Here is a 16176-nt window from a genome sequence, read left to right on the forward strand (position 1 = left end):
CCTTCACAACTTGGGATAGGATAGAATATTCATTTTGGGGCAAACAGGCAAGATGAAATTGAATAGCCCCATGTTTCGAAGCTTGGATATGGCCAGTTTAGACTTGAGTGGGTTGGTGCATAAACACAATTTTGCTTTTTTTTTTTTTCCAAATCCACACAAATTTCAAAATTCAAAGTTTGAACTCTACACTCTCAAACACTAGGTTAATGTTTTTCGCCCTTGAATCTGAATTTTGATTCTTCAGCTACGGACACCAGCATAACTTAACACTTGATTTGGATGCCAATAATATGGGTAAAAAGAGAGTTTCAAACACCTTATAGACCATACCGTGTCTTGGTCCTTCAGCACACCTCATATTTTTCTTCTTAATCGTTAATTAGAGATAACAACTGCAAGAAATATGAACTTATATTTGGGATAAATCAAATACAAAAATATATAATCTATGTTGTTGGCACCATGAATATTATGATGGTTCACCTAAACAATACAGCCCTGCAAATTTTATGTGCACTGATAATTTCGAGCAGAAAAAAGCAGAGGCACTTTATCCCTCTGCATTTTTGGCAAGATAATACTGTCGAGCCTGTGCATGATGCCGTGAAATGCTTGCACGATCACACAGTTGCAGTTTTGAGGGAAAGAAAATCAGAAATCTTACTGGTGTAGAAATCTGGCTGTATGGTGTTCTTGGGATTTTGAAGCATCGACAATGTAGTCACACCTTTCAGGAAAAATAAAAGAAAAAAAATCTCCATTATATTACATATAGGAGATATTGAAGTAAGAAAGCAGACAAATATAATACAGCAGTTAATTACCTGAGAGGACAAGAAGGGTTTTGCAACCACCATTTTGTCCAAACAGAATATCGGTATCCAGTCTGTCCCCAACCATGCATATCTGCGACTTGAGAATGTTGAACCTGTTATGACATCAGTTCATAAGACTATCAAGGCTTGCTAATTTCCAGTAGACTTGGTTTCTGGCATTTTAGGATTTCTGATGCTTGTCAGATGTAGAGTGCACAAATAAAATTAACCGTCAAGTTTGCAATAGTCTCTCCCTAGATTGGTCATTAGATAGTACTTTAGTAATGCTTGTGGAGGTTATAGTGGGGATTCGAGACTCTCTTATTGCCTCACCTAAATGAATTCACTGAAATCAGTTGAGATTGTCTCTAGTTTCTCCATAAGCTTGCATGCTCAATTCATCATATTTTTGAAATGCTTGTGGAAGTTATAGTTGGGAACTTGGGATTCTCTTCTTGCCTCACCTCAACGAGTTCTAATCAGTTGAGATTGTCTCTAGTTTCTTTGGAATCAATGTTTAGTTTCCATTATTTAAAAAACTATCTTAATAATCTATTATTTTAATATTGCCAAGGTAACTTCAATGAATGCAACTTTCTTACTAAGTTCCTCTGATTTTTTTTGTTACTTGAAAAAAATGTATGATAACCAATAGGAATGCAAACATAGCATGGCTTGTTATCTACTTCTACTTCAGTATCTGGTTTCAAAGGTCCCATATGGATTTTGGAGGTTGGACTTTTGATCTTCCAAGACTGCTTTGTGTCTTCCAGTGCACTTTTGTACTCTAGCGAAGAAAAATCAGCACCACTCCAAAAAGAGGGTCAGAAGTGTTGGAGAATGTTTTGTTCCTTAAAAAAAAAAAAGAAGACATATTAAGAGAGAAAAAGGAGATTACAATGTAAAAGAGGACGAGCAATCCTAAAAAATAATAATAAACAAAAACAAATAAATAAATAAGATCTAACTAACAAGTCAAATAAGAAAGCTCCTCTTTAAGCCCTTTCCCTCATAGTTTATGGAAAAACTTCGAATTTTCTAATTCATGCAGTCCCTTCTTCAATTTCCTTCTACCTCCATCCAACTGAACTTTGTTACCTCCATGACTGGAAAACAACAAACCCATCTCATCCATCAATCATTGAGCTTCTAAGCCCTTCCGATCAACCTTAAAACTGGAGTGGGCAAAATCCCTTCCTTACACTACTGCTCCTTACCCAAACCATCCTCTTCAATTATAGAAGTACCGTCCAAAGGAAAACTGCCCTCGTCCACTAATTCACTAACATCAGCACTATCATTACCTGAAACATTACCCCATTTCTCCTTAGCCTTGCCCCTGCTACTCCTCACACTTGTGTCCCCCTTCTAAATATTCTGGGAATTCAAAACAGTAAGTGCTTTCATAGTTCATTACATTTTTTCAGTTGTCCCAAAAAGAACAATCTCATCCATCCACCTGACAAAAATAAACATTCTCAAAATTCCTTCCCTTACCAGAAGAATTACTCCCCTCATTAGCAGCAAACCTTTATATATCACATATACCACCTTTGTGAACCTTACTGAAGGCACATCCCTCAGCTAACGCTGAGGACATCTTCTTCATCAAACCTAATCCTGGAAGCAATCCTCTTGAACCAGAATGGCAGAGTGCCAGTTGAATACCCAAGACGAACAGAGTAGCTATTGTCCTTGGTTGGAGGCTGCCCAGCTGGATTCACCCTACCTACCCCCTGTACTGTGCAGTGGTAGTCTTGAAATCCCTTTCTTTAATAAAGCATTAAACCTATTCTGCAAAGGGGGGAGGGCCATCTCCTTTCCTTCTTCTCCATATCAGAGTTGGCTGTACCAGGCTTAGCAGTCTGTTAGATTACAACTTCACCTAAAAGCTCAAGTTACTAGGTTATGGGCCAACAAATGTATATCAAGCCTTAACACTCCCCTGCACATGCAGCTCAACAGCACGTGGGAAAATAAACACATGATAAATAACACCCATTACAGGGAATACAATAATTTTTAAACACCACACAGTAAACATGGGCAATGAGATTAGAACCCAGGACCTCTTGGTAACTAGCTCTGATACCATGTTAGATTACAATCTTAACTAAAAGCGTAATGAATTAGGTTGTGGGCCAACAATGTATATCAAGCCTTAACACCGTCCATTTCTAAAACCTGAAATACGCCCATTGCCTTCTTTGTGATACTTAGAATCTTGGGCTTGGCAAGGAAGCCTGTTAGATCTTAAACTTCTACGAGCTCCAAGAAAATGCTCGCTTTTATTCAAGGTCCATTGGCTGGAAATCAGGCCAAGTCACCACTTAAGACATTTGGACTTTTCAGCCTGTTCACTCAGTTGGCCAAAGTCCTCAATCCGGTCCAAGTCCAAATTGATGGACAGGCACTCTGCCCCCCTGCATCCCATCTTCACCCCACTCCCATCCCACAATGAAACCCTAGCCACCACTGCCATTGGAGCCGAAGTCCCATATGGCGATGCTCTTCTGCAGATGATAGACAAACAGACTATTCCTGCACCTACTGCAGCTGCATCTGCTGCTTTGCCTGTGACTGTTGCTGCATCTGCTGCATTGCCTGTTGCTGCTGCATCTGCATCACACAACCACATATATCAGACTCCATTCTTCTCACTGACACTACCTGGCTCCAAGAACAACTGTCCCCTGCGAACCTTTGCCAACACCACCATTTCCCCTAGGGAAGAACCTAAGAACCACATGAATCCTTGCACAAAACTTTTGTCATCCATCCCCTTTTGGTTCACCAGGAACAAACACTGAATATCTTCCTTTCCATCCCTGCCTATCTCCAAGAACTTCCCAAGTTTTTTTGGTCAAATCACCAACCTATATCTTACACAACCAAATCTAACAGAATCAATCAAAGTATCCCTTTCCCAGTCAATCATTAGAGAAGCTAGCTCAGTCTTTTTCCACTCATTTGAATTTCTCGGAGGACTTCTTCTAATGGATCAGGCAAGCTGTTAAGATAGGCTTGCTTGAGGTTGATATCATCTGGTCTGCAGAGAGTGTAGTATCTTTCTGAGATAAGATTATAATGCTTCTCCAGATCTTTTCTTTTAAGTGAGCAACATTTAATCTTCTTGTGAATCTCTGGAATCAAAAGGGGCATTATGCAAAAAGGTGTCCCTAAAGATGAAAAAGAATTAAACTAATTCAGATGCTACACAAAGTATCAGATTGGGATTCAGATGACGACATCAAATCTGTATTCTCCATTAATGACCAATAAAATGAAGATTCCATCCTTGCTTTCTAGCAATGTGAGCAAATAGATCCTTTAGACTCTTCGGATGAAGAAGATGAAGAGTTCGAGAGTTATCATGCTGATCCAGATCTAGAATATTCTCACATCCAATCCATTAACAACGAATGCTACTCGATAGCATCAACAGAAGAAGAAGTTCACAACCTCTGTTCTATCCAAGAATCATTATCAACACAGTTTAAGAAAGAAGATTATGTTTGCACCCTCTGCTCCAGTCTAGGTACTAGTTGAAAAATACTCAAGGCCAATCAAAGTCATTGCATTTTTTGATACAGGAGCAGCGTGTGGCTTCCTAAAGCCAAGCATTCTCCTAGAAGATAAATGGAAGTCGTGTAATCAAGGTTTCAAAGCGGTAAATGGAGAACATTTTTAGGTCAAATTAAAGAGTGTGCCAATCTATATTAAGTTTCATCCACAATGCTTAATCAAGGCTACATTCTTTAGGTCAAACCTTCCAAACAAGGACTTTCTTATTGGATTCGACATCATTCAGCACCTGAACAAGGTCCAATGGACAAAACAAGGATTAAAGTTCAGGTCATATTTATTACAATGGACCAAGACCCCTAATCTCTTTCAAATCACCCAATCTTTGGAAGAAATTAAGGCTCGTTTAATTCAAGCAAACTGTGCGGACAGGCACAATGAATTTTTAAAGAAGTGTTCAAAACCATTGTGGAAAAATCTAGAGTTATTTGTTAGCCTTCCCATCAAGACGAATGAAGACATCAACCCAACTAAGGCAAGCCACAAGGGGATGAATCCATAACACTATTCCTTGGCTTAGAGTGAGCTAACCCAACTGCAAGAAGAAGGGCTCATCGAGCCAACAAAGTCACAATGGGCTTGCGAGGCCTTCTATGTCAACAAAAGGGCTGAACAATCTCGAGGAAAGCTTAGACTCGTCATCAACTACCAGCCCCTCAACCATTTCCTTGCTGATGATAAATTCCCATTACCAAATCGGGCCATCTTATTCTTGCAATTATTAGAGGCCCAAATCTTCTCAAATATTGACCTGAAAGCGGGATTTTGGCAATTAGGCATCCACCCAAATGATAGGCCCAAGATGGCTTTTTGCATACCCAATTTCAACTTTCAAAGGACTGTTATGCCATTTGGGCTTAAAGTGGCCCCGTCCATCTTCCGAAGGGAAATAATTAAAATCTTCCAGTCCATTCTCCATCATGCCCTGATCTACATTGATGATATTCTACTGTTTTCAAAAGATACAACATCCCACGCAAAGCTTTTGAATCAATTCATGGAAATTGAGGCACACTATGGAATCATGCTGCCAGAAAAGAAAATGGTAAGTGGTATTGAAGCGATTGACTTTCTTGGAATTAGCCAAGGAAAGAAGTATGAGTTGCAGCCACATATTGCTACACAACTCAACGCCTTTTCGGACAGCTAGATGATGATAAAGCACTTGCAACAATTCCTTGGCATAGTCAATTATATGGCAGAATTTGTCCCAAAGCTGGCAATCTACACAACTCCTCTCCATCAACTTTTGGAAGCCCCTTACCAGCCTGCCAAAACTCGAAGCCAGACCATTAGAGAACCATTTTGCTGCTTCCACAGAAAGTATCACCATTGTTTACGCATCAATTTATGCTTAAGAAAAAACAGAAAATCTGCCTTACTTTTTCCCTTCGATCTAAATGTATTGATAGCAATCCCCTCCTTTCATGTTCTATGGCAACCATATTGCCAACTGGAAGCACATTGCATTCTGGAATTGGTGGATCCTCCAAAGGAGGGATATTTGGTTGAGACTTGTAAACTTGAGAAGTTGTCACCAGTAGGCAGCCTAGGCACTTTATAACTATGTAAAAAACACATGTAGTCACATACCATATGCTCAATAAAGAGTGCACTTACATTGAAGCCAGCCAATAGCAAACGAGAAATAAGGCCTAATATTGCATCCAAGGATGGTCTTTACACTTACGCAAATTGACAAATTCCCTATCCTAGTAGAGTGGAAGGAGCATTTTCCCTAGGCTGCTCAAAAGCTACCCTGAAAGCCTGCATTGGACTGTTTGCCCATTGGCCTCAAACCCTAGATGTTGAGGGAGTTAAGATGGGAACCTAAACCTTTTTGTCTAGAGAACACGTGGTAGAGGCAGAAGGATTGGGCGATTTGGGAAAGGGATGGTGGGAGTTTTCTTATTGCAAAGAAAATGAAATTTCATAAACGATTAATCAAAAAATGGAATAGGGAAGCTTTTGGGGATTTGAAGAAAAAAAAGGAGATGATGTTTGGTAGGCAGGCATGCTAGGTGAGAAGGCGACTCAAGGAGGCCTCGTTGGAGAATGAAAGAAAGTACTGCTCAAAGAGGAGCTGTCCATTACTATTGGCTTGGAGGAATCTAGGATGTTGAGGTTAAAAAAGGGAATCGAAACATAAAATATTTTCAAAGTGGCCAATGCTCATAGAAGAAAAAATTTCTTTCACAAGATGGAAATAAATGTGAAGTTTGTGTGGTCAAGAAATGATGGCATTAGTTGAGTAATTGTGTAAAATGTAAGACCTAAACTCAATGATAGGTATCTCCCTCTATTTATAATACATGTACGTACAATAGGAATGACCATAATACCCTTACTACTAAACAACTAAATTTCCTTGCCATTCCCTCTCAAGCTAGAGCATATGTATCATATGCTCCTAGCTTGTTACAAATGAAATTCACACAAGCACTTTCTAAGGATTTAGTGAACAAATTAGCAAGCTGAAACTCAAACTTCACATAAGAGGTCGTAATAAGCTTCTGTACAAGTTTCTCTCAAATAAAATGTCAATCAACTTTAATATGCTTTGTCTGCTCATGGAAGGCAGGGTTGGAGGCAATATGAATAGCAGCTAGATTATCACACATCAACTCCATAGGTTGAGAATGTGGAAAACCTAGTTCTTTTAACATGTTCTTCAGCCAAAAAAGTTTATAGTGTGCACCATAGCCCTATACTTTGACTCAACACTCGACTTGGCAACCACAGTTTGTTTCTTACTTTTCCAAGACACCATATTACCATCGGCAAAGATACAATACCCGATTGTTGATCTTCAATCGGCTGGTAACCCGACCCAATCTGCATCTATATATCCCTAAATATGAGTGTGACCCCGATTCTGATATAAGAGAACTCTCCCTGGTGACATTTGAGATATCTCAAAATGCGAACTACTGCATCCCAATGACTTGTTCTTGGGGAATCGAGAAATTGACTCACAACACTTGTTGTGAAGGATATATCTAGTCGAGTGACTGTGAGATAATTCAACTTTCCAACAACTCTCCGATGCCAACCTGGGATCGACAACAAATCACCTCTTTCTGGCATTAACTTACTATTAGGGTCCATGGGTGTATTAACAGGTTTAGATCCCAATAGCCCTTTTTCTTCTTAAAGATCAATAACATACTTCCTTTGCAACAAGATAGTTCCTGTGTGAGATCTTGATACTTCTATACCCAAAAGGTACTTCAATTGTCCCAAGTCTTTGATCTGAAACTTACTCTGTAGAAAAAGCTTTAGGTCTTGGATGCCATGATCATCATCACCAGTGATCACAATCTCATTCACATATACAATAAGCAAAATACTGCTTGACGAAGTATGACGATAAAATAAAAAGTGATCTACTACACATCAATGAAGGAAAAACTCAAGTACTACAACACTAAAACGGCCAAACCATGCTCTTGGAGATTGTTTTAATCCATACAATGACTTCTTGAGCCAACATACTAAGCTTGACTCCCCCTGAGCAACAAACCCAAAGGGTTGCTCCATATATACCCCCTTATGGAGATCACTCTATATAGGAAAAACATCCTTCACATCTAACTGATGTAGAGGCCAATGACAATGGTGGCTAAAGAAATGAACAAACATACTGAGGCAAGTTTAGCAACCAAGGAAAATGTGTTTGAATAATCCAAATCATACACCTAAGTAAACGCCCTAGCAACAAGGCGGACCTTCAGACGAGCCACAAAACCATTAGGATTGACTTTCACATTGTACACCCACTGACAACCAACCATAGACTTATCAGGAAGAAGAGGCACCAAATCCCAAGTATCATTATCATGTAGTACACGCATCTCTTCAACCATTGCCATCCTCCACCCAAAATGGGATAGGGCTTCAGAATTAGATCTTGGAAGAGCAAAAGAAGACAGAGTACTAACAAAACAGTAATACGCAGATGACATGAAATCAAAACGAACAAAATTAGAGATCAGATGTTGGGTACAAGCATGGTCTTAAAATTCCACGAAATTATCGAAATTTTCGTCGAAATTCTCGGTTTCCATTACCATCAAAATCGAAATGGCAGTCGATTTCCGTCTTGTATAATATCCATCGAAATCTCAACGAATCATCCGAAATTTATCGAAATCTCAAAATTTTAGCAAAACTTGTCAAAATTTGAACTACGCAATGAAATTTCCCGAAATGCAAATGAGAGATTTTCGAGTTAAGTGAAATTTCTCTCTTAATTTGTTTTATTTATTTTTATCGAAACAAAATATTATTACAAGTGCTTTTGAAATTTATGAAAAAGTAAATTTACAACAACATTTTATTTAATTATTCATGTCTAAATTATCATTATTTGTATAATAAATAATATTTAAATGGTTTATGAATTTCATTTGTATAAACTAATCACTAAATATGTTTAATGGACATTATCTTACAAATATGTTTGATGCACATATTATATTACAACTTCTCCACCTCATAGACAGCATAGATGTATTTACTTGTAATGTATTAGTCCTAAAACTTAAATTGTTATGTCTATTAATCATTTCTAAAGCTTTATAAAATAATTCCATGCTTACTACTTATTTCCATTATTTTTTCAAATCGAAATTGAAATTGACATCGAAATTGAAATTTTCGTCGAAATTTCTGTACTTTTGGAGCTTCGAAATTTGAGTCGAAATCGAAATTTAAGACCTTGGGTACAAGTGTGTTTATCTTTTCGAACAACTATTGGAGGATCAACATCACGAGAAATAAGATTATCTGACGAGGGAACTAGAGGCACAGTAGTAAAAGATAAAGGAGACACTTCCCCCTTGAGTCGCTGTGTGTATACCTGCAAATTGGGATGATCTAAGCGACAAGAAGGACTCAAACTGGGTGAAGATGTAGGAAGATCGGCCACAGATACTAGGTTTGGATTTGGAAGGCAAGGCAAAGGAAGGGACTCATCAAGATCAACAGAAATCAAGGAATCAGAGTAGTGTGGTGTAGACTCAAAAAAGTGATATCGGCAGAGACAAAGAATTGATGTTAAGTATGACTATAACATCAATATCCCTTTTGAGTGTAGGAATAACTTAGAAAAATACATTTGATAGCACAAGGATCCAACTTATCCATTCCTAGAGATAAACTAATGGAAAAAAGACAACCAAATATACGACAAGGAAGGGAGAACAAAGGAGCCTTAGGAAATAATTGAATATGGAATTTTACCTCCAAGGATAGAGGATGACATTTTATTGATGAGGGAGCAAACTATGAGCACAACATCACTTCAAAAGACTTTAGGGACATTCATACAATAGGGTACAAGTGACTTCAAGAATATGTCTATTTTTCAGCTTTGCAACTCCGTTTTGTTGTGGACTGTGGGCACAAGAGAACTGATGGATCATACCAGAGTTAGTCATATAAACACTGAATTGGGTACTGAAGTACTCCTTAGCATTATCACTACGAGTATCCTGACTGGCATGTCAAATTGAGTCTTTATTTGGGAAAAAAAAAACACGAAAGATATCAAACAAGTCATAACAATTTTCATTAAATATAACCAAGTCATCCTAGAGTAGTCATCAACAAATGTAACAAAGTACCAAAACCCCAACTTTGATGTCACACAACTAGGACCCCAAATATCATAATAGACAAGGATGAAAGGACTAACCACCCGTTTGTCGACCCAAGGAGCAAAGGGAACACAATGATGCTTTCCCAATTGACAAGACTTGCGCAAGATTAGACATAGAACTTAATGTAGGAACTAGTTGTTTCAACTTGCCCAAGGACAGATGACAACGGATTTAAAGTGGTGTAGCTAAAACTGTGTAGGCAATGGGTGGAGAAGGCGAGTCAAAGTAGTAAAGTCCACTAATCTCATGTCCTGTGCCAATTGTATATCTTGTCTTTTGATCCTGAATAACCACAAAATCAAGAAGGAATGGGATAGAGCAATTTAGTGACTTTGTAAGATTACTAACTGACATAAGATTGAAAGGAGATTTAGGGATGTATAAAGCAAAATAAAGAGAGATAGAAGGAGTAGGATTTACTATTCCTATCCCCTTAAAAGCAATAGTGAACCCATCAACAAGGGAATTTAAGGGAGATTTTTAGGATATTGGGGATCACAAAAGAAGTTGGTTGCATATGTTATATGATCAATGGCAGCGGAATCGATAATCCAAGGACTAGTAGGAAGGATACCAAATGACATGCAGACTATAGGATTACCTTTCTAGGCAAAAGAAGCAACGAGATAAGATACTTGTTGAGACAATTGATACTGTAGAAACCTGGAATATTCCTCCTCTGATATAGTTACAGTATGTGGTTCATTCAAACAAGTGACTAACAGAGGAATCATACTTTTGGGAATTGCAAACGCCATCCCAACATTCACAAACTCAGATCAATGATCATAAGATAAATTGTTGGAACAATTGGAACAACCACGAACAAGGTGACCCACCATGAACAAGCCACAGACAAATTAGTACAAGGCTGCCATAGCACCAAGAAACTCACATGCAACCCCAAGAAAGCAACACTCAGCACTGGAACAATTGGAGAGGTGAATCACCAAAACTACCATGAACAAATCACCAAGAAGCTCAGATGCAGCCCCAAGAAAGCAACACTGCCACAGCCTCACACGCACACACACACACACACAAAACAGCTTATGAGCACTGTCGCTGCCCCAAGGTCACCAAAGACTGTTACTAACACCGAACAACAACTAATGCATTACCATGAGCGCATTGTTTTCACGCTCTGATACCACATTGAGTAATTGGGTAAAATGGAAGACCTAAACTCAGTGATAGGTCTCTCCCTCTATTTATAATACATGTAAGTACAATACAAATGACCATAATACCCTTACTACTATAAGACTAAATAACCTTAACAGCATCCATTTACAATTCTTCAAGGAACTCCACTGTGAACTTGGGGTTAGAAGGCCTCATATAGGGGAATATGGAGTCCAAAAGCTTTTTATTTTTTTCTTTTGGGGGAGGGGGTGTTGTGTTGGATTTTGGTTAGTTGCAAAGACCATTTAGTGAAGTGGGAATGACCAAATAGCTAAGGGAGTGGTATGGAGACAAAGGTCCGAGCTGGGTAGATTTGTTATTTTTTTTTTGATAGAAAAAGAAATTCATTAATATAGATGGGAGAAATTGCAGAGAAAAGAGGATGACATATCCTCCCAAAATATAAATGAAAGTAAAGAAACAAAAAGACAAAGCCCCTATCCTGTCCCGCTGAATATCAGACAACAAAATTCTGAGAAAAAATGAGAAAATCTATAAATGAGGGAACAAAGATTCAACCTCACCCACCCAAACATCTTCCCAAAACCGAATATGATTCCAAGTCTCAACACATTAACAGGTAGGAGCGTGGATGAAACAAGCAACCTAAGAAATAAATTTCCAACTTCCAAGGACTAGCATAAGAAAAATTTTCACTACCCACATATTCAATGTGCTCCTATGCAATCCATAATTGCTTTTAGTAACCATGTGCCATAGGGAATCAACCTTGAATCCAACCATTTACCAACTAGAGAAATCTTTCTAGACACCAAGTTCCAAGGCCCAAACCCCACTTAGACTTAGGTCTTCTAACCTTCTCCCAAATGAGTAGAAAGTCAGTCTTCTCTTCCTCAATATCCAACCATAAAATATTTCTCCATGGAAGCAGTCACCCCCAGTCAAACTCTAAAAAGGTAAAGAAAAAAGATGGGAATGTTGGAAAGACCTGATAAGAGTAATAAGCCCATAAAAATAAATAAGCGCTCTTCCAATACAGTGCTACTCACTCTCGCCACCATTGGCTCCCAAAAAGTTCAAGAATTAGGATTTCCACCAAGAGGTTGACCCAAATAAGTAACAGGCCAGTCTAAAATAGTACAATAACCTAAAGTAGCAAAAGCCTTTAAATCACCCTTGCCCATATTTATACCTGCAACTCCACCCTTAGGCATGTTGATCTTCAATTCTGAAATTTTCTCAAAAATTTTAAGGTTAAAATTTTTCAGAACTTTACAAAATTGTCCTTAAGGAAAAGAAGGGTATCAGCAGCAAAGGGTGAGAAACAACAACCTCCTCCCTACCAACCTTGGGCCCTTGAATCATATCAGGATCTTTAAACCCCGTTTTTTTTTTTTTTTTTTGTGGGCCTGGAATGGAAAAAATTTTAGGAATGGAATCGTATTCCTATGTTTGGTTTGTGGAATCAAGGGTAGAATTGTATTCCAGCCTTTTTAATAGGGTCCGTTTGGTTTGAGGGGGAGTTTCTGTATGTTGGTTTGCAGAAACTCCTCACCCCTATCCATGGTTATTAAAATCGCGATCTGGGTCGTAGGATTGTATGATCCAGATTCACCCAAATAATCCAAGTCACAACAAATATTGGAGTTAAGTAGAATTGTGGTAGAATTGTAGAAGAATCGGTAGAATCGTAGAATCATAAGTAGAATCGAAACTAGAATCGTACAGATCCTATTCTGTTACCCGGATTGGGATTTTTTTCCTTTCTGGGCTTCAATAATGTGGCCTAATACATGTTTTTATTCGCCCAAAGGCCCCAAAAGGTTTATGTTTGGTCCAAAGTCTTCTAAAACTGGGGCAAAATGGCTCCCAGCCTCCCATCAGTGAACAGATTCAGGGGAATCTGCACCTGACTTCCCTGGAGTTCGACACCTCAGTCCTCCACTCTTCATTGAAATTCAGCAACCCAGCACCTGAATTTCTCTCCCGTTCAACAGCCAGAGAGCGCTCCATCTGGTGACTGGTGTTTGATCAGCAGCAGCTAGCAGTCTTGCTGTTTGATCAACAATTCTTTGGTTTCAACAACCAGAGTTCCTGGGGTTCAACAAAAATTCAGTCCTCAGTCCTCTTCTCTCTTTGGTGTTCGACAAGAAAACATCAGTCCTTTTCATCACAGAGTTCTTGTTTAATCAGCAGCAGCCAAGAAAAGAGCCAAACCAGCTGGCCCAGCAAAGCAGCAGAGGTATGCTTTGAAAAAAAATTTTTGCTTCTTGAAAAGACTCAATAGTGGGCACTGTTTTTCTCCTTCTTCTCCTTTTCTTGCTCTTCTTTTTCTTCTTTTATTGTTTAAACTTTTTATTGTATTTTTAACATATTATGCTTACTAACCAAGTTTTTAGTCTAAAGACTTGCCATAAAGTTTCACATATATGATTTTTTAATATTTATTTTACATTGAAAGTAGAACCTTATGATTCTGATTCAATTTTAAGATTCAGTCCTGCGGACCCCTTCAAAGATCCCACTTAGAATCCCAATTCTAACAACCTTGCTCCTATCAAATGTAACCCAAGCTGTATCTCCTCACTCATCTTTTTGATAGGGTCCACTTGGCTTGGTTGGAGTTTCTGTAGTAGAACATTAGCTTTGAATGAGGGCTAACACACTTGGTTTCTTGGCCAGAATTTTGACTTTAGACAAAACTTCAGAAGAAAATTTTGGTAAACAGGTTTTTTTGGGTAAAGAAGAAACTATGACTGTAAACCACATTCTTCTCCAATGTAGGTGGCCTAGGAAGTTGTGGAATGTATCATTCTCAATGATGGGTTTATCCTGGGTCGTGGCAGATTCAGTAGCTAAGGAGCTGTGGGCTTGCTCAGGCATAGAGGCTTCATAAAGAAGAGAAAAATAGTGGTCTCAATCTGTATTTTTTAGTGCATAGAGAGAAAAAAAAAAAAAAAGTTCAGCGGGGAGGAAGTGTCCCCCTCACAGCTACAGGGTGATTAAAGAGTTTACACTTCTGCCGTACTGGGATTTGTGATGTGGATAGGTGGTCCATTTTAGATTTAGTTGATTTGTTGGGTGTATAAACAAGTGTTGCACATATCTTGGCACCCATTTGGTGCCCACTTAGTTATTCATTTTGCTTCTTTACTGATAAAAAAATAATAAGAAAAAGTATTTGGGAACAGTACTTGTCAGCTAAATAATCCATCATAAATGTTGAAGGCTTTCCCACAACCAATGGATCACGTTGCGTAGATCCACAAATGGCACCAACCATAGAACCACCACCTGCCATCAAGCACCCATTAGAGTGGATTGGAGAAAACATGTGAAGAAATTGTTATAGACACTTTAGAACAATCAACATGTCAACACAATGGATTTGCAATTGAATTTTCTTATAATGAATTCTGATCAAGTTGATTGGAGCTAACAAACGGCTTCACCAACTAATTCCATCATATCCCAAAAATGCTAATCAGGATATTCACAAAATCCTTAAAAACAACTACAGACCTAGTTCTCATATTTATGGTACTCAACAATATTTTTTCGTGCTGCTTTGTCTCAAAATGGCTTATAAACATATATAAGAAAAGATAATTTGGGGCTTACATAGGTAAGCAATTGCTTCGACAAATTGTTCCCCCTCCCCCACCCGCACAACAAAACCCAAAGCAGGAGAGAGAGAGAGAGAGAGAACCGAAGTGACATAAAGAAAATGAAAACATGGAATAGCAACATCCACAATTAACATTTTGATCCCTGCATAGAAGTGCCAGGCCAACTCAGTGAAGATGATCCAACAAGCAGCCACGTGAATCAATTTTAAGTATAAATCACTATCAAAAGAGAAGAAAAAGAAACAAGACAAAACAATTAGAGTGGAGGACTTCATACAAATAAAGTGTGCATTACGTACAATAATGGAACGCCACCAAGGTGAAATATGTTCCTCGGAATTCAGAAATACACAAAATGATCAACTGGAAGCTTATGGATACTCTTTGACAAGTTCAAGTTTGGTTCATCTTCTTCAATAGTGACCTAGTCTGGCAGTTCATGAAAATATTAGGCTTTTGAAACCTTCCATTAAACATTTCATTAGATCTCATCTGTATTGAGGTTATCTACTTCAATAATGACTTTGTCTGGCAGTTAATGAAAATATTAAGCTTTTGAAACCTTCCATTAAATGTTTCATTATCTCTCATCTGTATTCAAGACTGCATGATTGTCAATCCTTTGAATAAAACTAGATACCAATATATTATGCCTGTAAACCACAAACTGAATAAGACTATTGTCCAAATCATTACATACCCACATGATGATTAAAGTGGCTTCAGAGTAAACTATGAATGGCAACATCCAGTGAAGAGGCTGCATTTTCTAATTCTTTTCACAAAAGAGGAAGGCAATTACTAATTACTATGACAGGAGTGGACAATAATTTAATGGAACATGTGCAGTAAAGGCAGGAAAGAAGTGAACCTGCCCACTCCTGAGCATCTGTGAGATGAGTGACAGCATCACGATTGGTAGCAATGAAGAGGCACCCAGGATTTTCTCGTATACAGAGTGTTCCATATCTTGCATTATATAAAGAACAATCGGTACACATATCAAGGAAGATAAATGAGTGCATCTACAAAAAGATCATGACTTTACAGGAAATAATAACACTTGCTAGACAACAAGGTTTCATACTCCTTGTTGATAAATATTAAACATATGGGGACCAATCTGCGATTTTAGATGCACAAGTACATGACTAAATGATCCACAGGATGCATGAATGCACAGCTGCATTGGCAGCGAAAAGTAAATTGAAGAAAATAAATATAAAATATAAGAATAATATACTAAATGTTGTAGTAACAAAATTCATTAAGAAAATACAACGAACCAAGCTTCATACATTATTTTTCAAAAAATATTAACACACTTCAACTAAA

At 38.2% G+C, this 16176-nt stretch overlaps 1 protein-coding gene across 2 annotated transcripts in view; it reads right to left on the reverse strand.

Annotated features, from left to right (window-relative positions):
- Positions 1-396: 396 nt before the first annotated feature.
- Positions 397-16176, reverse strand: part of LOC131153454 (phosphoglycolate phosphatase 1A, chloroplastic-like) — a 63509-nt gene continuing 47729 nt past the window's right edge. For both annotated transcript variants that reach the window (XM_058105771.1, XM_058105772.1), the window contains 4 exons: positions 15713-15810; positions 14407-14506; positions 828-931; positions 397-730 (listed from right to left, as the gene is read on the reverse strand). In XM_058105771.1, coding sequence (XP_057961754.1) covers positions 624-730; positions 828-931; positions 14407-14506; positions 15713-15810 — 409 coding nt within the window. In that variant the 3' untranslated portion in view covers positions 397-623. The remainder of the gene's footprint in view (positions 731-827; positions 932-14406; positions 14507-15712; positions 15811-16176) is intronic.

This window comes from Malania oleifera, chromosome 4 (assembly GCF_029873635.1).
Source record: "Malania oleifera isolate guangnan ecotype guangnan chromosome 4, ASM2987363v1, whole genome shotgun sequence".
In the NCBI taxonomy this organism is placed as follows: Eukaryota; Viridiplantae; Streptophyta; class Magnoliopsida; order Santalales; family Ximeniaceae; genus Malania; species Malania oleifera.